The sequence below is a fragment of the Berghia stephanieae genome, chromosome 5, assembly GCF_034508935.2.
Source record: "Berghia stephanieae isolate SIO BIC M18660-M18661 chromosome 5, UCSD_Bste_1.3, whole genome shotgun sequence".
In the NCBI taxonomy this organism is placed as follows: Eukaryota; Metazoa; Mollusca; class Gastropoda; order Nudibranchia; family Aeolidiidae; genus Berghia; species Berghia stephanieae.
The window spans coordinates 54147330-54172297 of record NC_088364.1 but is presented as its reverse complement, the minus strand read 5'-3'; the positions used below and the strand labels follow the sequence as shown (position 1 = coordinate 54172297).

The window sequence follows — 24968 nt, the reverse complement described above, 5'->3', positions numbered from 1 at the left end:
AACGTCCTATCGGTGACAGTTATTGAGAGATAATTTACAAGGAAAAGAATATTGAAACAAAACATTGAATAGTGAAATAATTTTATTCATCATATACATTTTTGTTTATTTAAATAAGTTTTTCTTTGCACGCATTAACTTATTTCACACACACACACACACACACACACACACACACACACATATGCATACATATAAGCAATAAAGGCTCATACTTTATCATGCGTGTTTAAGTTAGTCTAGTTTTATGAGTTAAACAGTGCTTGTGACAAACTTTGATCAAATAAGCACCTAGGAAAAGTAAGTTGGTACACAATACACATGACCAGTAGACAAGAGTTCATAATCAGTGCCTGCAAGTTGCAGTGCAACCACCCTCAAAGTCAAAGGGAAATCGTTTAATAAAGGAACAAGATTAGATCCAAGTGCCAACTAACCTATGTGACCAGTCTGAGGCAATATATAGTCTGTCACAGAAACCAGCGCTAGATCCATACTGAAATCATTTCAAATGGGAACACATAAATGGTTTGAAATAGGCAGTCACTCAGGGAAATAATTTACAAATAAATATATATCCCTAATACTCATAGAAAAATAACACTCACTCAGATATTAAACCCAACCTGGGCCTGGACATAACCATTTTAGGACACGAAAGTCCAGGGGAATGTGATAATTGATAAAGTGAAGTAGATATAAATTTACCAATGAGGGAATTAATTTTTAAAATAATTATGATAAGTTTATGAAATAGAAAAATACATATTATGTATTTAACAATTTCATAGCACTGTAAACTGTTCAGAAAAGTGAGCTCATTTCAGTGTGCTTTTTTATAATTTATTATAAATCAACATAGTGAAAAGTTTTGATCACAAAATGATATTGAAAAATAGTTTCGTTGATTTTAATGCATTAAAATAATGGTTTCTTCGGCCCTTTGAGTGGTATGGTCTTTGCTTTGCACCCAAAAAGTACCGAATTCGATCACCCGCTTTTGCACTGTGTGGCCTTGAGCAATTCACCTCGCCCTAGCTCAATTTGCGGCACTGCACTGCGGCTGATGCCTGGGTTATTCCAGCCTTCCATTGGAATAGCCCCTAGAGACAAATTTCCCCCATGGGATGAATAAAGGGAATTGTATTTATTTATTTATTTAATTAACACACCTTGATCTCATAACAACACTATTTTATCAGAAAAACATTGATCATCCAGCTCGTATATGATTATCGGGACTGCAGGACAAAATAGAAATATTAGATAAATATTACATTTATATAAATATACTAATATGTACATATCAACTGTATTATTATTAGACTTTACCACTTAGATGGTTTGTCATCTTGTATATTATAGTTTCTAATTTTTGGCTTTGAAACTGTTGGAACTTTAATAGACTTGGAGTAGTTTCTGGCAGCTAGTCTCGGGTTACTCTTCTCGTTGCTTTTCAATCTTGCTGATGTTTTCTGGCCTGTCAAAATGAAGCTGTCCTTTTCTTTTGGTTTCCCCTGGTCCTTTGTTACATCATCTGATGGATATAATTTTGATAAAATGTTAGGTTTTTATCTAAACAAGGCCAAATGACAAAAACAAAAAGAAGAAGAACAAAAACAGCAATATCACTGAGAAGAAAAACAACAAAAGTTGCGACTATTGATGTGTTTGCTGCAACCAAATATCCTTCAAATATCCTTCTACTTCTACTTATGCTGCTCAGGCTGCAACTTCCAACAACACAACCATTGCTACTGCTGCTACTACTACTGCTGATTCTGCTACTACTACTTCTGCTGCTACTACTACTACTACTACTACTACTACTACTACTACTACTACTACTACTACTACTACTACTACTACTACTACTACTACTACTACTACTACTACTACTGCTGCTACTACTACTACTACTACTACTACTACTACTACTACTACTACTACTACTACTACTACTACTACTACTACTACTACTACTACTACTACTATTACTACTACACAGACCGCTGTTCCTGTTAAATGATGATGAAAATGGCAATGATGATGATGGTGAAAATGGTGGCATTTGATAACTACCATAATCTTCATCCTTTTGTCTGTTGGATTTAGGTGAGACAGGAATAGATGATCCAGACTCTTCAAGCATCTGCCAGACTTTCTGGATAGATTCTCCTCCAGCTGATGACATACTCATGAGTATCCTTGCATCAAGATCCCTGGCGCTCCTGTTTGTAGGGAGACTATTCAAGGTCGATTGAGTTGGTGGGAAGAATAGCTGATTACCATTGCCCATCTTGATTTCAAAATCTATTTGAGAGAGGAAAAATACACAACACTCAAAAGTTATTATTTTTAAATAATCAGGTTCACAAAGTGCAAACGTTACTTAACAAGTCGAATAGGGGCAACATATAAAAGTTCCAAATGAGACAGAATTCTTTATTGTGAGAATTTTATACAATTGAAGAATTTGGGATTTCCATAAACACTCGTGTCTTTATCACTTATTTGTACCTAGACAGTGCAGAGACGCCAACTTTCAATTTGGCTCACAGGAGTTTCAGACACCACTCGTAGGAATTTCAATGCCGAAAGAGGAATTTCCCCACACAAGAAAAAGGAATTGGAATGGTATTTGGCATTGTGTTTACATATTGTATAGTTCTAAATAGATAACAGATTAGAATTATATTATGATACATAAACACATTGCCAAATACAATCCCAAAGTTTCCTTATTTCAAATGAAGTAAAGCGCCAAAACCTAATGGTAGAGATTGTAGTACTGGTGGTAGTGAGGATGATGTGGTGTTGGTGGTTATTGTAGTAGTGGTAGTAATGATGAAGATGTGATAGTGGTTGTTGTAGTAGTGATGTTGATGTGGTGGTGATGGTGGTTGTAGTACAAATGGTAGTGATGATAATGTGGTAGTGGTGGTTGTAGTAGTAGTGGTAGTGATGATGATGTGGTGGTGGTGGTTGTAGTAGTAGTAGTGATGATGTGGTGGTGGTGGTTGTAGTAGTAGTGGTCGTGATGATGATGTGGTGCTGGTGGTTGTAGTAGTAGTGGTAGTGATGATGATGATGTTGTAGTGGTGGTTGTTGTAGTAGTAGTGATGATGATGTGGTGGTGGTGGTTGTAGTAGTAGTGGTAGTGATGATGATGTGGTGCTGGTGGTTATAGTAGTAGTGGTAGTGATGGTAATGATGTTGTAGTGGTGGTTGTAGTAGTAGTGATGATGATGTGCTGGTGGTTGTTGTGGTAGCAGTGGTAGTGATGACGATGTGGCGGTGGTGGTGGAATTTGACGGAAGTTGCCCGGAGCCCGGAGTTTTTTCCGGTGAACCGGAGTTTTGGCATCACTGCACAGTGCATTACAAGTGTCATTTAATGTCCTTTATTATCTTGAGTGTTGCGGTTGACTTGGGACTTCTCATAAAACGCTTTGAGCAACATTACAGAATACTGTTCAATATAAATTCTCATTTTAAAAAAATATATATTTAAAAACATTAATCTCTTTATCAATATGGAACTTTCCTAATTTCTCCTCTTCGAAATAGCAACTCTATGACTGACCTATTTATTACTTAGCGTTTTAACATTTGATGTTAACACCAGTTTACAGCTTAAGCGTTTGATTTCATGACCCTCTCCTGCATTTGTAAAGAGTAGCTGCTCAAAAACAAGTACAACATGGTCACATTAAAAAAAAAAAAACAAATAAAAATAAAAACAAAACAAAAGCAACCAACCAAACTGGCTCCAAGTTTGTAATGCAAAAGCAAGACGGTTGTGTGGGGCTGCCAACTCTATCACGAAAAAGACCTGCTTCTACAAAAATATAATACTTTACAGAAAAGAATCAAGCATTGACAAGCTGAATATTTAGATTAGAAGATAAAGGAAATGGAAATTGGTGTAAGACACTAGAGATGGAGCTGTAGATCCAATAAATGTCCTATGGTGAATATGGAAGGATTATGTCAAGCACAAGATAAAATTATTTCAATACAATTACATTCCTTTACCATGTGCATCCTGAGTCTCCCTTTGAAACTTCTCTCCAGAATTTCCATTGCTGTGACTACTAGAAAAACCAGCCTGTTGCTGAATCATCTTTTCTGGTTGAAACCTGTGAGCATACTGTAATTCCTGAAATACCAATTCAAGCAGTAAAGAATGGAAGTAATGGTAAAAAATGAATAAAACAGCTTCGAAATGGAAAAAAATACAAATCACAGAACGTTTCAGGCTCAAAACATTTCTTCAGCCAATAACAAAACAATAAAAACATGAATAAATCATTTTAAAATCAACACAAATGGCAGAGATTAGGATTTGTGTCACATATTCTCACTCACTCTCACTCTATCCCATGACCGGTTGGTCGTCGGGGGGACTCTCGGGATGCAGACTTCACAATTTGATGCCACTCATCACGGTCTTGGGCCTTCTTCATTAGATTGTTCCATGTCAATCCTGTCCAATCTTGAATGTTATCCTGCCACACTTTCCTCTGTCTTCCTCTTCTTCGGCAACCTTCTACTGTGCCCTGCAATATTGTCTTGCATAAACTTTCATGTCTTACGAGGTGACCAAACCAAGACAATTTCCTTCTCTTTACCATTGCAAGTAGTGGTTCTTGCCTTCCTGCCAGTTCTTTTACTTCGTCCAGAACACTTACATTGGTTCTATGTTCCAAATATGATATTTTTAATAGTTTTTGGTAGCCATTGAGCTGGAATGCGCAAACTCTCCTTTCTGTGTCAGCATTCATGTCACATATTATATAGTGCTAAATCCATTGTCGGGAGTATAAATGATGTATTAATGTTTTTATTGTTTTTGTTATTGGCTGAAGAAGGGTTTTGAACCCATAACATTCTGTGTTTGGTATTAATTACTTTTTACAATCCACAACTTAGTATCACAAAGAATTGAAGGAAAAGTCGTTTGTACACCATAAAAGATTTAAATATAAAAAGGTGACATCTGATGTCTGCCTTATGCTAGTGTATTCGTTTTTGTATAAGACACTTACATCAGGTACCATAAATTCAAAAAGAAAGAAAAGTACATGTACCTGTACATAGTATATAGTGCTAAGCCCAATCTTCAGTTTTTTATGAGCTGATTTTACAAGGTAAAGCATTGTATAAATGGCTCTTAATGATTATCTCTTATCATCATCATCATTCTTCTTCTTGTTATTTTCCTTATTATTTTATCATTTTCTATTACTTATTATTTATTATTATTATTATTATTATTATTATTATTATTATTATCATCATTATTATTATTATTGTTCCTCTTCTTCTTCTTATTGTTATCATTATTATTTGCTAGTAGTCTCTCTCCTCACTCCTTTCTCTCTCCCCCCCCCCCCCCCCCCCTCTCTGTCCTTTCTATGACCGTAAGAAGATAGTTAAATAATCCCAAGTTATTTTAACTACTTGAACCTTTCCATACTAAGGAAACATAGCCGAAGGCATGCTCTTCATCATTATCTCTCTAAATCGTGATTCAACAAACCTTTTTTGTGAGTTCATACTGAAGTTGTTCCAACTGAGACAATCTTCCCAGCTCACTTTCCTTCTGTGGCGGAGAAGAACCTCTGGTCATTCTAGCTTGTGAGGAATTTATCATGTATTGGGAATCTTGTTGTATGATTTTGATACCCTTGTTGGATGCAGAAGCTGGAAAATTACAAGTTATTTCTATCAATTTCATTTTAATCTAAAAGAAACGGAAGACAAAAGATGTGGCTGAAACGGAGGAATTATTAATTATAATTCCATCCCTAATCCAAGAAAAACCTACCACTTCTTAGTGAAAACATAATCGTTGAATTATGTTTGGAACACATTAAATAAAAATTAAATTCAACAATTGCATAATATTTACACTTGTCTTATTGGCTATTGGAAATATGGCTGATTGCCCATCTGAAATAATCTTTTGCTAAGTATAAATACGGAAAAGGAAATTCCCAATGGGTGAGGCTTTCTGATCTGTTTTGTTTTGATAATGAAGAAGCAAATATTTTTTTTAATGATCACTATTGATAACTTCAATTCGTTGCAAAATAAAGCCTTTTACAACTTATTGGTTACAAAATATCTAAGAATCTTACTTTGAGTGATGGAATAAAGGTATTCTTTCATGGCTGTGGATTAATTAAATTCGTTATTTTAACCACATATTAACACTCATTTGCAAGCTTGTGGTGTTAAGTGGCAAATTAAAATTAACTTATTTAATAAATCCAAAACTACGAAATAAAATTAAGGTTGGTGAATTGTCAATAAAATGATTATTTCAAATAAGATTTTTTAAAAATATTAAATTAAAAACAACAACAAGACCTCACATTCACCCTTTCCTGGATGAATCCATTGATAAAACAATAGAAAATAAGCCAAACAAACAAGTTAAAAAAAAACAATGTATAAACAAAAACAAATGAAACAAAATAAAAAGAAGTAAAAAATAATGTATGAGAAAACTTAATTGTAAATTTTGTCATTTCTCTTACAATGTGCTTTTAGCTCCGCCCTTAACTTGTTATTAGACTCTATGAGCTGCTGGTTTTCCTTAGCTAACTGAACAATTTTAGCGGCAGCACTCTTCAGTTTAATTTTGTAGTCAGAAGAGTTTAATTTATTTCCATTCATTTCCACTTTCTTATCAAGAATGTCGCTGTCGTTAAGGTCTAAAGCATTAGAGCGTTTGCGGAGTTGAGAGAGTTCAGTCTGCAGCTGCTGAATATACAGCTCCTGAAATTGATAAGATAAGAAATACAATAAACTTTTTTGAGCTACAAAGAGCCTTGATACATGCTGTATGTTTAATGCAAATCAATCAAACATTACATGTTTTATTAAAAAATTGGTAGTTTGTGGCTTTAAAAGCTGAAAAAAATCTCTTTAACTAGCATTTTAATAATCTAATAAATACTGTTCCAATATCTTGAAATTTTAGGGGTCAATTTTATGCTTAATTACATTTTCCTTTTGGGAGAGGTGCATAAAAAGTTATATCTGTGCACATTTTCTTGACATAATCATATGTAAACTGTCAAAAGTCGTTCTAAAATCATACAAGAAAACTTTAGATAGGAATTGTTCTGCATTTCAATCACAAAGCACAGTCAACAAACTCAGACAAACTTGTTTTCAATTTTATTTGTTTATTTTTTTTTGGTTTCCCCTTATGCTCTTTTAGATACATGTAAGTAATTTCAAATGTGATGTTTATGTTTTGAAGTCTGTATACCATAGGATTATAAAATGTAGAAAGTAAGCAAACTAAAGCCTTTATCATAAAGCAGGAATAAAAGGACACAAAGAATAGTGAAGAAATTGTATTCACTTTGAGTTAATAATATGTCATTACATTATCAATATTCTATAAAAATCGTTTTCATTTCCATAACAAAACATCAGCAAAATTAAAGATATTTTGAGCATTTTAAAGTTTGAGCTTTTTTGAGCTTTCAGATCGGTAGGTCCTGGGTTCAAGCCTTGCTCGGTCTATGGTTGAGTCCTTGGAAAAGGCTCTTTACTCACATTCTCTCACTGTCCTCAGATGTAAAATGAGTACCTGGCCGTTAACAGCATTTTCTCGGTTTGAAAAATTGTATTATCGTCTAATTGGCGTCATGTCTCATTTTACATGTCGCGTTTTGCTGTTGGTCAGGGACACTTGTAACACACTTTGAGCACATTTAGTGGATAATGAGCTATATAAAAAAGCTAATAAATTTGGACCTTCCATGATATCAGCTAACTTTCTAAAATTTTTGTAGTGCTCGAATTATTAGTCTATGAAAGACATGACAGAGTTTGTAGACACAAGATTAAATTAACTTATCTGGCATTCCAAGGCGTCCTGCTATTCTGGTCTACATGTTGCATTTAATATTTTAAATTTTGATAAAAAATAATATTACTGTATTGAGTATTTACCTGAGCTCCAAAATTGATAGAGGGATTATTATCTGTCAATTCTATCTTCAAAGCTGAGAGCTGAGGAAATTGAATGGATAATTAGCACAAATAAAGAAATGAATTGAGGATTCTGCCCGATCATCATGTTGTATTCTATTAAAACTAGTCAAATGAACATTTAAGTGTTTCTATTTTTATTTTAAAATTAAATAAAAAATATTGTTCACCTCTTTTATCGACTGATAATTGTGAACCGATGACCTATAGCCAACTTAAGTACTTGCCTATCACCCAAAGCAATCTACCCAACAGATCCTCAGCACCAGTCACACATTTAATACAGGCGATTGGGAAAACGCATAGTGTTGTCAGATGCCATGATGCAATCCCTTATCAGTGTGTCAAAATATTGTGATAAATACTAAAACACGGTGGGGCTGACCTATTTTGGCTGCTTGGCAACTCGACCAACTGCATGGAGGAATTCTTTTCATATGCCTTAACGGGCTATGGGGAGGGATTTAAAAAATACTATCACACCCAAAAGTTGTTACAGGTTCCTCCATATTTGCATCGTCTCAGTATTTTGAACCATTTTTCTTTTCAAGTAGCACAAAGGGAATTAATTTGACAGACTTCTTCCTTGCCAAGAAATAAAAAGTCAGGTGGATGGAACAAACTAAATGGCAAAGAATATTATGATTTATTAATTCTTAGTAACACTAGAATCATCAATTGTGACACTTATTTTGACATTTAAAAAAGGATTTAAATATTCCATCCAGATTTTTTTAAAATGTTCATGTGCAATTATATGCGTCAGTTAGTCTCTAAGGAGGGCAGCAGAGGGATATTGTAAGAAAATATTAATAGACATTAAAAACAAACAAAAACAAACCAAAAGACAAACAAACAAACATAAACCCTTCCCCCCAAAAAACACAAAAAAACTAAACAAAAAACTGAATAATATTCCTAAACATCTACATCCCATCTATGACACACTAAGGCCAAAATCAGAGATCTGAAGACTACCGTCAAAAAAAATGTGAGCTTAGTAGTTTCAATCAAGAACTTATCTTTTAATAAAATCATATTATAACTTAAATTATACTCATTTGAATAAATGTTTTAAAACATTTACAAATATCAAAATTATTTTGTAAATGTTTGACATCCTTCTACTTAAACTATGTGATAATTCCTACTAGCGAGTTGCTTACTTACTTGATTTCCCAGGGCAACCAACTCTTGATTTCTTTCTAGACTAGCACGGTGATATTCATCTGCCTCCCTCCTGGCCTCACTCAATTGAAGTTCTAGTTCTGAAACACGATTCTTCATTCCAGCAGATTCTGTCTCATGTCGCCTCTTCAAATTGTTTATTTCATACGTCAATTGGTCTATCTCAAGCTGCTTGAGTCGGGGCTGTTTTAGGCACAATAAAAATAAATTGTATAATAATAATAATAATAATAATAATAATAATAATAATAATAATAATAATAATAATAATAATAATAATAATAATAATAATAATAAAAATAATAATAATAATAATAAATAATAATAATAATAATAATAAATAATAATAATAAATAATAATAATAATAATTTATTATTACAATTATTATTATTATTATTATATATATTATTATTATTATTATTATTATTATTATTATTATTATTATTATTATTATTATTATTATCATTATTATCATTATAGAAATATAAACCTTCCCATTAGTGAATATCTTTTCATCAATAATTAGATTTATAGGGGCCCTAATACTGAGAACAACATTTCTTCTAGTTTTGTGCCTGTTATGTTTCTGTGTCAAGGCAATATAAATGATAAACTTATTAGATTTTTATTTCTAATATTAATTTTTAAAACTCAATGTGATTAGACATCAGTGTTCTCTCTTCTGTGTTCCATTTGTAGTTTTTCTTATGAATCATTTAGCGAAGTATGAACCTGTTTCGATGACTCCTCTAAAGCATTTTCTAAGAATGCAACCCGAGCTTGTTGTTTTTTCACAGTCGCTGCAAGTTCCACTTTTTCAGACCTGAGACTTCCTGAAAAGTCATTAGAAATATATTTTTTAGTAAAGTTAGAAGAAAAAAAAAGTAGATGGAAAAAAGGAAACATTGAAAAAATGCTCCAAAAAAAAACCCCAACCCAATCCCAAACAAGAATATTGAAACAACTGCAAATCACAGGAAAATTGTGCCAAGTTTATAAAAAAGCAAAAACATCAAACTGCTTAAAATATTTAGTAAAACACTGGTTGAATTAGATTCTGGTTTGATACTCATATCATAAATAAATAAATAAATAAATAAATTCCCTTTATTCATCCCCTAAGGGAAAATTTTCCCTAGGGTCTATTCCAAGGAGAGACTGGAATAACCAGGCATCAGCCGCAGTGCAGTGTAGCACCGCAAATTGGGCTAGGGCGAGGTGACTTGCTCAAGGCCACACAACGCTGCAGTGGGTGATCGAACTTGGTACCTTCTGGGTATGAAGCAAAGACTGTTGCTGAACCACGCTGCCCCCAATAATAAAATAGATTAATATAAAAAAATAAAAAAGTAATCCATTATAGTTAAAGCATTAAGGCCCTTATCAGATTTTGGAAGCATGAAACCAACACCAAAAATACAAACAATTCCCTGTAGCTTCTGATCCGCTTAAATATATGATGTCACTCTAAGTAAACCTTATTTATGCAAATCTAGTAACCCAAACTGGTATGTTCTCATTAGTGGGAAGGAAATACTCTCAAATTTGCATGTTAACTAAGCCCATAACTGTACTTATTTATCAGACTTGTAAAAAAATGTGTGCACATACATTTCATATCCACTATAAAAAGGACAGTGCTAACTATTTTTCGAGCAGAGGGGGCAAATTTTCTGGATCATTAACTTGCCAGTATGATACTCTACCAAATAGGCCACTTGATCTCAAATGCAAAACAGATCTTGAAAAAAAAAATCCTTCATGGAGCCAGAGTTTATCCCGGTTTCTATAGTGTGAAACAGACAATAGCAATTTCTTACTCCCCTTTAGGTGGGATGCAAGTCTATTCAGCCAGATCTAACAAACCATCTAAAGCCAGTGCTGATTCACCCAGGATTAATCTTGATCCCTTTGCTTATAAAGTGAGTGCTCTACCAACTGAGCTATCAAAACCCCAAAACAGGTAAACAATTGGAAATGGAAATTCTCATGAAAAGTAAAGATGGTTTCTCTCTATGAAATATGAGATTGAATTGAAAGATAATTCTGTGTCACTCTATATAAATCGTATCATGCACCATTATCAATTCTATCCAAACAACTTCAAATTGTGAATCAAATAAGTGTCATTAACATCAATGAGACTTTAATAGATTTCTTCTTAATCTAATTTCTTTAACGATAATGCAGTGTATTACAACCTCACTGAAAGATTTTCTATATTTCTGAGAATCCCTGGCAGAGCTAAAGTATAAATTCTTCAAAGAGGAAAATCATTCCTGGGCAGGTGCTTAAGCCCTTAACTTTCTTTGCTCTAAAACAGCTGGACAACTTCTAGCTCTTGACTACTAAGAATCTGTCTCTTTGTAATTTTTGTTTTTTTGTTTTTGTTTTTTGGCAGTAAAATTGTCAACACTGAGGTTTAAAACTGGGCTGGCTTGTTACGGTCATAAGTTTGAAGCATTTTAAAGTGTGCCTCTTGGTGACTAAGGTTGCATTCTAAAATATCTCACCTATAGCCTCATTCAAAGTCAAAATATGAGTTCTGACAACTGAGTTCCCTTGGACTTCTGATAAAACTTCTTCCATCTTTTTCTCCGATGGACCTGGCACTGACATGTATGACGCTTTAGTTGAAGATAATCTTTCCTTCAGCTTCTGGTTTTCCCTTTGTAATTCCTGGATCTTGCCATCTTTGTCATCCTGCCTTTTAAGATCTAAAAAAATATTGGAGTCTCAATAAAGACTTTCATCATGTCAAATATGATTTTTTAAATTTTCTAACAAAGTTGAAAAGGAGATAAGGGAGTGATTTTTTCCTTTATTTAATGTGTCCATATCACAATTCACAATATCCTTGTGCTACTAACAGAAAAATTATAAGAAATATTTCCATCCAAATCACTGCCGAATTCACTCTCTTTTGATTTTTTTGTGGCCAGAAAAGAAATGCAGCTCACAACCGCACTAACAGTTTAAGAAAGAATATGTTAAAAACAAAATAAAAATTAAATAAATAAAAAGGACCATAAACATAAAATCTGATTTAAAGCCCTCAGTTCTTTCTCGATACAGTCATTAGCGAGATAAAAGAGAATTTAAAAGCAATGACATGAAGTTAGAAATTAAACTATATTGCCAGCGTGAATTTGAAATACTCAGTTTTAAATGTTTAATGATATGATTCAGTTAAAACAGTGCTCTAATATACTTGTTACAATGCCCCTCCATTTCCGTTCAATATCTTATAAGAATTTTTTCATTCTTGTCTAATCCATTTAGTTGTGTCTCATTTTGTTATGTAATATAGAATAGAACTTGAAATTAAATAGTCTCATTATAAAAAGACAAAATTTGTAGACTTGTAATTGATATTATCATTTTAAGTCTTTACAAAATGAAATAACAACTACAACATATTTATTGTTTCTTTCTAGTAACTGCAGATGAAAAGCCGGGGTTCCAACTTGTCACTGAGTCAGTAAAGGAAGTATCGATTAGAACTATTGTATTTTCCACATATTGACCATTCCTGTGCATGAAGGGCCTCCCCAAATTAACTCACCTTGTATCCTTTCCATGACAACATGATTGGGTGGAAGTCCCTGAACCAAAGATTCCATCTCCAATCGCATCTGAGACACCAAATCCTTCAACTCTTTATTCTGTTGCTGGAGGTCGTCCATGTAATTTGCGTCCGTTTCTTCTACTCTTTCATCCAAAGAATACTGAAAATACAAAGTCGTTTATTAAACCCTTTAAAAATAAGATTAAACAGCTGTTGTTTTAGCCCATTTCAAGTAATACGTAACAAGAATGTATAGGATAAAGCCTAGAAACTCAAGGGTCTTACACAAAATGTCACAGTTTAGGACTAAGGAGTAAGATAAAGACCCGATAAGAGGCTTCAAAGCTATTATTTCACTGACTCTGCCATGATGTTTAAATCAACTATTTCAATATAAAACTTATTAAACATTTCTTTAAATGAATATTAAAACTTTTTTTTCAAATCCGAATGACACAATGTTGTGATGTAGTAAATTAAAAAAAAAATAATAACTGATCTTTTGACTTGAGCTGATTTTATTTGAATGGTTTGTTATCCATAAACTGTACAGATGATTTGCGGCATAAAGATAATTATAATTTAGAGTGAAAATAAAAACATTATTAGGATCACATTAATGTGACCATCTCAGATTTGTGTTACCATAGAGTTGCTATTTATGAAATAAATCAATGAAAAAGTGTATACTCCTTGAATTGATCTTTATAATTGACAATTAAACAAAACAAATCTCTGTTATACTAAATGGCATGAAACAAATGTTCACAAGAATTTGCAAATTTTTAATAATAAAAATATATTTTGAAAACAGGACTGAAATATCAATATAAACTGATTATCACAAACTGCAGATACATAAATGAGATATGCAACCAAAAGAAAATTCCCCTTCCCCTTACTTTGACAAAATTGTCTAGAGGAATATCGTGGTTCTTTAAAACTGCTCGGAGTTGATCCTTTTCTCGACTCAAGGATTTTATAAGAAGTATTTTATGTTGAAGCTCCCTCTCTCTCTCTTTCACCAATGCCTCAGCCTGAAATAAAAATTGAAATTAAGAATACATTAACCATAAGTGGTATTTTATTACAACATGTTATGAAAAGAAGCGATAAAGTAGAATGTTTATTCTTATAATGTTTACATTATCATATCACATCAATATGAAGTGTAGAGGCAGCCTTGGATTGCTCCATAAAACAATTTAGAATTTTAAATAATAAAATAGTACACAGACTTATGATTAAAAACACAATGAAAATCATTAGACATTATTAAAAAAAAAAAAGAAAAGCTCATCAAAGAAATTACTTTATGATAAATGTCATCAGTTTAAGGATAACTTAAAATTACATTGGTGGGGAACAGAAATCAAGTTTTCAACAAGAAATTTGTTCTCTCTTTCACAAAAAAAAAAAAATAGAATAAACCTGTTTAGTCGAATGAACTGAATCTTTTAATTTTGTCAAGTTTTTGTCTTCTTATGTAAGACACTTTACATAAATTACCCCATTGCAATCAGGTCAGCATTGAGGGGTATTGCAAGAGTGGTTGCAAAATATTGGAGGCTTCATAGACAATTTGCATTGCAAGATGGAAATTTCATACCATAAGTCTAGCAGAGGGAATATAAACAACCCTTCATCTCAAACTGGTACAGTACTTTCTGTGATTCTAACACAATCTGGGGAGAAGCTAAAAAGTGTGCTAGAATCCGAGCGTGTCTAAATCTGATGAACATGGGAGGTAACGACTTATTATGTAGATAAAATTCGGTCACCCAGCTCAGGCATGCCGTATTGCAGAGCGTGCCAAAATCCAGCAAGTACTGTATCATGTCAGAGCGAACCAGATGATGAAAAGTGAGTTTGAAGTTAACAACGAGATCAGAAAGATGACACTTTTGTTTCCTGTTTTTTAAGAATTAAAAAATAATGATAAGTATTGAAATGTAAGCGCTAACTTATTAAACGAAGAAAGGTACTGTAGACGTTTCCTGTTTCCCCTTATCACGAAAACACGATGAATACATTTTCATTATTCCATTCTTTAAGAATTAATATCCTTTATCCTTAAAAAATTAGAAAAATCTTAGCATAAGTTTCACACTTTTGGCTATGAATTCAATTTTCAGCACACAAATCACCCCGATATGACTTCAGTCTGAGACGACGGGTCACAAAAAAAAAATAATTGTGGTGTATGGGTGTATCCATCATGCTGAAAACCATAATATTAATAAAAATATGTTATTTATGTAAAGCTCATTAAGAATACTCATTAGAAAGTTTCTTCATCACATTGCATATTCTATCAATAAGACAGTTGATGGGCAATAGAGTGAGTTTATATAAAATCATCAAAAGCAATACATTGTTGCAATATAAGAGCTATTTATTTTAAATTTATTGAGCATACTCTTGTAGCACTAATTTAAATAGAAACCCATTAAAGGCAGATCTCAGAAAATGTACTTTGCAGGCATTTATTCTAGCTTTTGTAGCATGAAACGGATAGTAACAATATCTGGAATTTGGTCCATTACAAAATATTGTCATAATGATGAGATAAGCTGAAATTTATTCATAGGTTTGGATATTAACATGATAAAGCTATTTTAAAGAAATTGTTAATTTTGCTTTTAGTAACTGCTCTTTTTTTAAAAAGCTGTATCAAAAACTGACCTTTTAAAGTGTGTTAAATTGAAAATAATCTCTTTTTTTTCCACTTCCATTTAAAATGACTCACAGCAGTTTTGGCAGTAGAGAGTCGTTGGATAAGATCTTCCGACTTCTGGTATTGCTGTGACTCAATGTCATCTGTTCTTCGCTGCCAGTCCAAGTCTATTTGGGTCTTCTGTCGATCTAGATTATCCTCCCTCTCAGCAGCTAACTTGAGTTCATTTTTGTACCTTTTAATAAGAATTGATCAATAATATAGATTATGAATGTGGGTCTTTCTAGCTCATTTTGGGAGAGCACTCGGCCCCAAAACAGAAGGATCCGAAGTTGAATCAAGTTAATTTTCTGACCGGTCTGTCCCTCTAATAGATCTGGCAGTTGAGCCTGTCAGATCTGTTGTAAAGAATTACTCAAATGCATCTTATCAAAAGATCACTGTCCAGTAATTACTTCAATATAAATACTCTAACTTTTTGAGCATTCAAAAAACAACAACAAACACTCTTGTACATTTGGGTTGTGGTTTACATATTAAATCATACAATAAGGAGTGGCAAGAACAATAGTAATAGCAAGGTTGATGATAATGACAATTATAATGATAATCTCCGTATATCATCCTGCTGACCGCAAACAAATAATAAAAATAATAATAATAATAATAATAATAATAATAATAATAATAATAATAAATAATAATAATAATAATAATAATAATAATAAATAATAATGATTTAAAAATTAAAAATAAAAGTTTTTTTAATTTAAAAAAGAAGAAGAAGAGAAGAAGAATATTAAATAATAATAATAATAATAATAAATAATAATAATAATAATAATAATAATAATAATAATAATAAAATAATAATAATAATAAAAATAATAATAATAATAATAATAATAATAATAATAATAATAATATATATAATATAAATATAAAATATAATGATATAAAAATATATAGATAATAAAATAATATAATAATAAAAATAAATAATAATAATAATAATAATAATAATAATAATAATAATAATAATAATAATAATTAATAATAATAAATAAATAATAAATAATAATATAAAATAAAATTAATAATATATAATAATAATAATAATAATAATAATAAAAATATATAATAATATAATAATAATAATAATAATAATAATAATAATAATAATAATATAATAATAATAATAATATAAATAATAAATAATAAGAAAAGAAGAAGAAGAAAGAAGAAGAGAGAAGAAGAAGAAGAAAGAAGAAGAAGAAGAAGAAGATAAAAGAAAGAAGAAGAAAGATAAAAGACGAGAAGAAACAATAAATAATTAATTACGTAAGTAAGTAATAAACAAATAAATATATAATTATGGAAATTAGGAAAGAAAAAGCAATAAAAATTAATAAAATAAATTACATATTTCTTTTTTTTACTACTTGCCTATTCAAATCTTCCTTTCTCTGATCCAGCTCTGACTTCAACCTTCTCTGTTCCTCTAAGGCATTACTCAGCTCAAGGTCACGTGTCACTTGATCCCTGGATATTTCTGACACATGTCGATCCCATTTCTCTTTTACGTCCCTCAGTTCATCTTGAAGCCTGAAACACGATTTGGGAAAAACGAAAATAGTAATATGTGACCATATTTTGCCCATATATTTTTGTCTTGTTGATTGTCTCCTGACGCAGGCCAAGGGCCAAAACATTGTGTTTGTTCTTTTGTATGAATCACATTTACTCGCTTTATGTTTATCTCCATTTCAATATGTGACCTACTGACTCAATCTGGTGTTATGACAGGACAAATCAAGTCCAAACACAGATCTGCCTTTTTTTTTGGTTTAATTCAAAGTTCTTCGTTTTCAGGGAGAATAAACACAAAAGAGAAATCAATATAATTATCTCTATAAATTCATTGTTTGTCATCGAAAGGATCAAATTTATAATGCTTTTAACTGCTCAATATAAGTACTCCGCAGCCATACTTTTGTGTTCAACACATCAATTGAATCAAAGATGCATCTATAGTTTTGCAGCTGAAGCCCAAAAGTGACCAATCATCATCTCAAAAATGGTTTTATTATCTCGGGACGATCTAGATGCTGAGAAATAAATTTAATTAAAAATATGAGACAAGAATTAAGTTAATATCTCTTATTGAGGACAATGGATATAGTTTCCTTTAATCATCTTTAATTTCACGTATTGGTTCGTCACAACATAATACAGATGGGTCACAAATTCATTGTTCTATAATTTTTTTTACAGTAGTTGTACTCAGCAGGTCTGCGAGGACAAAATATTGAATTTTATCTTTAATTTATGAATTCTGAGTTAAATTAATACGACTTTATCAAGGAGAATAAATTTAGTTGCTTATAGGTACTGAAAAAAGTCTTTTTTTTATATAAATTAATCAATTTCACATTTAAATTCAATTTATGTTCCATGGTCACAAGATAGTACTTTGAGTTGATAGGTCACATAAGTAATATCAGTGACTCAGGATTACGTTATTTTGTCTTGTATCCAAACACGAGCTAAGATGAGCACTATCAGTGACTGAATGGGTGATAATCATTGGAAAGCTCTGGCCCCAATATTGTGTACTTGGGCAAGGTATTTTACACTCGATTCAAGTGTAAATGTGTATCTTCATTGGCAGTGACTGATATTGTAAGAGTGCCTCACAGACAAGTTTTACTAAATGAAATGGAAAATTTGGTTTCATACAGTCTGTTGGGAAAATAAAGATTGCATTGCAAAGCCCTATGAGCATCATAAATCCTAGGAATTTTCACATATTTTTTCAATAAGATGTTATGAAATAAATAAGGATAGGGATAATGTGGAGATAATGAAATTGAAAAAAAAAATGACAGCTTTTCCATATATAATGTTTCGAAGTATTTTTTTAACCATCATTTTCTACGATACTTGGGTTATTTAAAAAGTCTATGATAGGACTGTATAAGATAAAGAAGAAGAAGAAGAAGAAGAAGAAGAAGAAGAAGAAGAAGAAGAAGAAGAAGAAGAAGAAGAAGAAGAAGAAGAAGAAGAAGAAGAAGAAGAAGAAGAAGAAGAAGAAGAAGAAGAAGAAGAAGAAGAAGAAGAAGAAGAAGAGAAAGATCCAACAAAAACAGCCATGATAAAGAAAACAATTTTAAAAACAGGTTGAAAAAGTAAAGGAATTGCTAGAACAAGGACATCTTTAAAAAGAGAAAAAAAAGAATAAAACCCAAAGAAACTTACTTTTCAATTTGTAATTCCTTCTCCTTAGTAACATCCTGAATCGTCCATGAGAGTTGTCTCTCTTTAATTTGGGCATCTTCTAATTTGGATAAGAGATTCTGGTTTTCATCATGCAAGGCTTGCTCTCTCCCCAAATAGCCATTCTTTACTCTTTCAATGGTCCCCTCCTTCTCTCTCACAGTCTTATCCATCTCATTATATCTGTGAAGGAAACCGGTAAGTGAAAATTTTACATTTATCCAAGAAAACCAAAAAAAAAAAAAAAAAGAAAAAAAAAATGATATTTTATAAACGAAAGGCAAGATTAAGGTTCTAACATAAGAGAGCCAGATTCGATCACCCCTTTTACCTTTTTTATTTATTATTTTTCCTTCCAGATGACTGTCAACGCCTGTTGAGCATGATCGGACATTGTGAATGATCCCTGGTGATACTATTTTATACAAATAAAAACGACCAATAATTACTGTCTATTTATTTAATGCTACAAAAAAAAAAAAAAAGAAAAGGAAAGAAAAAGATACACTCTCGCTCCCATGAACTTTATGGATCTGAAGGTCTGCTTTATAACGGAATATAAAAAAAGTATAAAAAGATGCCAAGAAAACTGTTTGCCTCAGTAGGTGAACTCTTATTACAGGTGGGTTCAATGAAAATTTAACTTTTAATTTTTAGCACATTGTGAGAACTTGAAATTCAAGAAATCATACCTTCTCTGGAAATCTTCCTGCAGCTTTTTCATTGTTGACTCACTGGTGGATAATTGGTTCTTTAATTCTGTGATCCTAAAATGATAAGAGAAAAAAAAAAAGATGATAGAAGATTAAAGCAATAAGATGACAGTTTAACAGAAAATGAGGGTCCAAATAGCTCAGTTGGTAAACTCACTTCAATTGCAAAGGGACTGAGATCAATAACGGATGGAGTCAAGAATTTTTCTTACCTGTCTGTCCACACAGCAGTGATTGGGTAGTTGCATCTGGTAGATCTGGCAGAATGTACTATGCGATAGACCAGTGTCCTATCCAAAGGTAAAAAACAATTGCTATTGTCCATTTCACATATAGAAACTGGGATAAACCCCAGCTCCTTGGACCTAGTGGCTCCGAAGGAATACTTTTAAGAGAAACTAGGAATTACAGGAACAAAAGTGAGACAATTCTATTATATACTAAATTGTCAAAGTCACATGTAGATTTTTAATAGAATATTTGTAAAATTGGGAAAATACCTATTTTATTTGAGGATAAAATTTCAAATAATAACAATATATGAGCTTACTGGCTTGCATCACATATTAAAACAATGTGACAACAACTTGTCTGTACCTTTTAACCAGTTAACAGCGGTACTCTGGAAAAAACTCATATCAAAATATTTGGCCAGATAACTCGTCTTTCAGATATAAATTGATTTAAACGACCCTCATCTTGACAAAAACTCTCAAACCATGAAGTCCCAGGTTTGAGAGTGTACGAGGATCATTTAAATCTTAGAACAATGAGTTTTCTGTCCAAATTTACAAATGCAAGTTTTTCCAGAGTTCAGCAGTTAACTAGTTAATTTCAAAATTGAAATCAATAATCTCATTTTTATAGTACATTAGTATGAATTTTATCACACCACACAATCCTGCTGAACTCCAACAAATATTGTCATTATTTCGCACTTATAACAATAACACTCTGACAATACCCATCATTTCCTGAAACAAGTCTGGAATCAAGCCGTCATTTACATCACAGTAATGTTCAAGAAAAAGATTAAGGACCACAAAATATTGTTGGTCAAAATGGTATTATGTCAGGATGAGTCATGTGTCAAAAATTAATCTTAAAGTTAAAATGAATAACACATATAAAATGTTACCCAAAATTCATATTTTCACTTCATTTCAAATTTTTAGCGGCTATGTGGTCTTGTGGTATGACATTCTCCTTCCGATCGGAGAGTCCAGGGTTTGAATCCTGCTCTGAGCAATGCATAGTTCTTTGTAAAGGCTTTTTACTCACATTCTCTCACCATACTCAGGTGTAAAATGAGTAATGGCTGTTAACAGTTTTGTCTCTGTCGAAAAAAAAACCCTGTAATGTCGCTTAACAGGCATTATGTCTTGTTCTACATGTTAAGTATGGCTTGTTAAGCACTTTGAGCATGTTAAGCGGATAGTGCACTAAAAAATAAAGCTCAAGTTTTATTTTATAAAATCACCTCAACATAATACCATTTGAATGCAGTTGGTTACATATTTCACATTGAAATGTTCCTTACTCTGCATCTTTGACAGCTGTAACATCTGCCAATTCCCAATCTTTCTGTTTGATTATTTTTTCGAGATTACGCTGTTCTGTTTCAGCATCTTCAGCCTTTGCCAAGGTTTTGTCACTGGATTCTCTCACCAAAGTCAATTCTTTTTCTAGCAATTTGACCTGGGGACAAAATCGACATCGACTCATTTTTTTTCTCTTTTCCAGCAAGACAGCATAAAAATAGTCAAGTAGAACGGAAAACATTAATAAAAATTACTTCATCGTACGGGATAACTCATTAAAGACTAAAAATAATATTAAAATACATTAAAATTAAATTATTCATAATAATAGTCATTTTAAATTGGTAAGATTCAAACTATGATCTATGGAATTGTGAGTTTATTGCGTTGTTGAGAATATAGGTTACACATTATATACAAAATATCATTACAACGTTCCACAAGAGAAAATCAAGAATTTATTTCAAATAAATCAGAATTCTATTATCAAATCACCATTTTCCAAAGACTCACCTTTAGTTCATGTTCTAACACCTTTGCATTCAGCTCATCCGACTGTACTCGAAATTCATGTTCTCTTTTCTTAAGTGCATTTTCAAATTCTAAAAGATGAAAAAAATTAATAACATTGTTTTACTCCATTACCTTCTGAATGAGTTTCAACATGAACTATCACTTTTTTTGTTCTTTTCAATCCATTTCATAAGTAGAGCAATAAAAGCCTATTTAATATAGGCAATGATAGGACCCAAAAGTGTTTCAATTGCCATTAGAATTTTAAAAACTACATCAAAGCTATTCATTTCTTTTAAATACGAAAAAAATATGATGTTAGCTGGAAAAAAATGCCACTTGACCTAATCATTTATTTTGGCTTTTTTTTTTTACAATTTTAGTCCGATACTCAGTCCATACGAATATTTAATTTAATTTTAGGAGTGAAAAGGCACTTCTATGTCATGCTGAAAATAAAAGAAAAGAAATCAGATAAGGCAGTATGATTATAGTGAAGTGTTAATCAGCGCTCCTGAGTCATTGGTAAGCATAAAGAAATGAGTAAATTAGGGTAGAAATTGGACTAATTGAATGTAAGAACAGAACCAGATTAGAAAAAAAAAGAAGTAAATTGCCCATATGTATTTTATTGAGCTTAATATGTTGAGGGGAATAGAATTCTCAACACTCAAGCACCAAAAATCCACCTTTAGTAAAGTCATATGATGATACTCAATGACAGTAATATTATCAGCAGATAAAGACGGAACTGAACAGGAATGCATGTCCCTCACCCTGACAAAAAATATGATACAAATATAAGGTAAGATGAATGGGTCTCAATAATCACAAGAAAAACTCAGAGGCTTCAGATACAAACCCATCAAGACACAGAAACTAGAATTAAAGCATATATATATATAAATTATAAAAACAAAAACCATGAAATAATCGTGCTCAACTGTTTGATAAAAGGAGTTATTTATGAAATATTTAAAGTATAATTATGATTAACTTCGACAATATGAATTTGAGCACTCGCTCTCATCAGGAAGTATTTATATATGTATGTATGTGTATGTGTATGAGTATGTGTGTGTATATGTGTGTGTGTGTGTGTGAAAATTTAACAGTTGCAAAGTCTAAAAGCGAGACTAAAATAGAAAAATAAAGATTCTGCATAATAAATTAAAATATAGTAATTGGTGCTCTTGATATTGATATCAAATTGTATCTACATACCAACAGTCAGTTCTCTTTTTTGGGTATCCAACTCATTCTGAACATTTGTAAGCTGTCTCTGGAGATTCCTCCTAAATTTTTCATATTCTTGGCGTTCATCATTGAGCTCTCCATCTTTAGAACTAAAACATACAATTGTTTGTATTTGAAACGTCAGATTAAGTAAATTGTTATTACATTGATAGGTATCAAATCATAAACAGATTTTAATTATAACATCATCCAGCATTTGACATAGAGATAAACCATTACAAGACTTACATTTCAGTGCTATACAAGTATTTGGTTTAATGGGGGGGGGGGGGGGGGGGGTCTGTCCTGTATTTTTCAACCTTTAAAATTTTTTATGTTAAAAAAAACTCTTGTCACTCTCCCACTACAGTCCTTTATGAGAGAATGGATATAGCCCTGAGTAATCTTCTCACCTTTTATAAGTATCAACTTCAATCTGTTTCTCTCTCAATCGACGTTGGTAATTTGACTGCATATCTGCTCTCATCTTCTCCTCTCTATGGATGACATTTTTCAAGTCATCCACGTGTATTTTTAATTCACTAATTTCAGCACTTTTTGAATTGAGTTGTCCTTTTATGTCTGTGGCGAAAAAAAAAAAAAGAAGTTCACTACAAACATGTACATAAAATAAACAATTCGAACACAAAAGTTCATCAAACTTACTGGTAGTCAAGATCCAAGATGTTAGCATGTCTGTCATCTGCTTTTTTTTTGCCAAATTTGGACCTAAAATTTGCCAAAATTTGCCCAAAAAACCCCAAAATTTGCCAAGAAAATTTCCAAAAAGACCAAAATTTGCCAAAAATTTTGCCGAGGAGAACTAAGCGTTTCAGTAAAAATTAACACGCGATACAGAAAAAAATATATATAAAAGACAATTTATTACACTTAAGGAGGCTACATTGATTAATTTACACAATAGCGTTGTTACAAAGATTTTAAAGGATCATTATCCATAGAGAGTAGCTTCCCTTGGTTTGGGCCCAGGCAAAGCTGCAACATTTCTCAAGTTTTGCACTTTTTTTTTCGTTATTTTGTTTTGGCTTCGTATTTTCCCCAACATTTGCCACGCGATTTGCCAATTTTCCCAAAATTTGCTACGATTTGCCAAAATTTGCGGATCGCCCTGATATTTGCGGCCGCAAAAAATGCAGATGACAGGCATGTTAAACATTTATGTAAAAACGCAGCCTAAGAATTTTTTTAAAAATTCAAAACAAAAACAGAAGCAGAAACAAGAATGACAAACCAATACATAAATCTACCACAAAACCTTTAAAACTTGTCTTTTTTTTTCATTAATAAGAGAACCTATTAAATTATTTAAAAAACAGAAACAACACCAAATCATCGTTATAACCATTGTCTACACATTCATATCTTCTTTCTTAAAACACAAAAATAAGTATCAATGCACAAGTTAGTAGTAGTCCTTCAGAGCCGTTTGGCTTATGGAGCTTGAGTTAATCCAGGTTTCCATAGATTGAAATGGATAATAGCAATAGCTTACTGCTCTATTATAGGACACTAGTCTCTCGCAAAGTACCCTTTGCCAGATCTAATGGAATCAGCTACCCAATCACTGCTGGGTGGACAGCGGGGTCATAAAAAATCTCAACTGCACCGGGGATTGATCTCAGCCCCTTTGCTTGTGAAGCGAGTGCTCTACCAACTGAGCTACAAGGAACCCTAATAAAAATGTTAAAATTACTATAATTTCTCAGAAGTTGGATTTATATTACATGATTGAGATGATAAATACGAACCTGCAAATAAAACATCATACTTTTCAAGTTCTCTATCCCTCTCCTCCAAAAGCTTTAAATTGTATTTAAAATGCTCTTTGGTCTCATTAAACCTTAATTTTTCAGCTTGAAGAAGATTATCTTTCTCCCCCAGCAACAGTTCCAATTCTTCAATCCTGGTATGTAAAACAATACAAAACAGAAAATCATCTAATTGCAAAAATAACAATAATGTATCATAGGAAAAAATGTTCAGATCAAAATTCTTTAACTAAAACATGTATTTTTTATTTACTAACATAAAGTTTTAAAAAAAAATATAAATGTTTAACAAAACACAAAACTAATGAATACTAAGCTGCTAGAAGACATGGACTGTAAAAATTATCGTTCAAACATCAACATCCTATAACTTAACAGCTTTAAAAAAGATTTAGATGTTAAGCTGTTATATCAATGTTTGTTCAATTCAACTATTTTTTTTGTTTG

The 24968-nt window shown here is 31.9% G+C and overlaps 2 protein-coding genes across 2 annotated transcripts in view; one reads left to right on the top strand and one right to left on the bottom strand.

Moving 5' to 3' along the window:
* Positions 1 to 24968, top strand: part of LOC144973219 (uncharacterized) — a 498849-nt gene that overhangs the window by 430362 nt on the left and 43519 nt on the right. The window lies entirely within an intron of this gene.
* LOC144973215 (coiled-coil domain-containing protein 57-like) overlaps positions 65 to 24968 on the bottom strand; it is a 27080-nt gene continuing 2176 nt past the window's right edge. The window contains exons 3-22 of the mRNA XM_078915384.1: positions 24501 to 24655; positions 23145 to 23313; positions 22720 to 22841; positions 21496 to 21584; positions 20982 to 21139; positions 19421 to 19495; positions 18711 to 18911; positions 16899 to 17057; positions 15525 to 15687; positions 13678 to 13812; positions 12773 to 12935; positions 11721 to 11924; positions 9940 to 10040; positions 9189 to 9389; positions 7980 to 8039; positions 6548 to 6788; positions 5545 to 5708; positions 4038 to 4161; positions 2083 to 2313; positions 65 to 1537 (exon numbers count right to left, since the gene is read on the bottom strand). Coding sequence (XP_078771510.1) covers positions 1329 to 1537; positions 2083 to 2313; positions 4038 to 4161; positions 5545 to 5708; positions 6548 to 6788; positions 7980 to 8039; positions 9189 to 9389; positions 9940 to 10040; positions 11721 to 11924; positions 12773 to 12935; positions 13678 to 13812; positions 15525 to 15687; positions 16899 to 17057; positions 18711 to 18911; positions 19421 to 19495; positions 20982 to 21139; positions 21496 to 21584; positions 22720 to 22841; positions 23145 to 23313; positions 24501 to 24655 — 3124 coding nt within the window. The 3' untranslated portion in view covers positions 65 to 1328. The remainder of the gene's footprint in view (positions 1538 to 2082; positions 2314 to 4037; positions 4162 to 5544; positions 5709 to 6547; positions 6789 to 7979; positions 8040 to 9188; positions 9390 to 9939; positions 10041 to 11720; positions 11925 to 12772; positions 12936 to 13677; positions 13813 to 15524; positions 15688 to 16898; positions 17058 to 18710; positions 18912 to 19420; positions 19496 to 20981; positions 21140 to 21495; positions 21585 to 22719; positions 22842 to 23144; positions 23314 to 24500; positions 24656 to 24968) is intronic.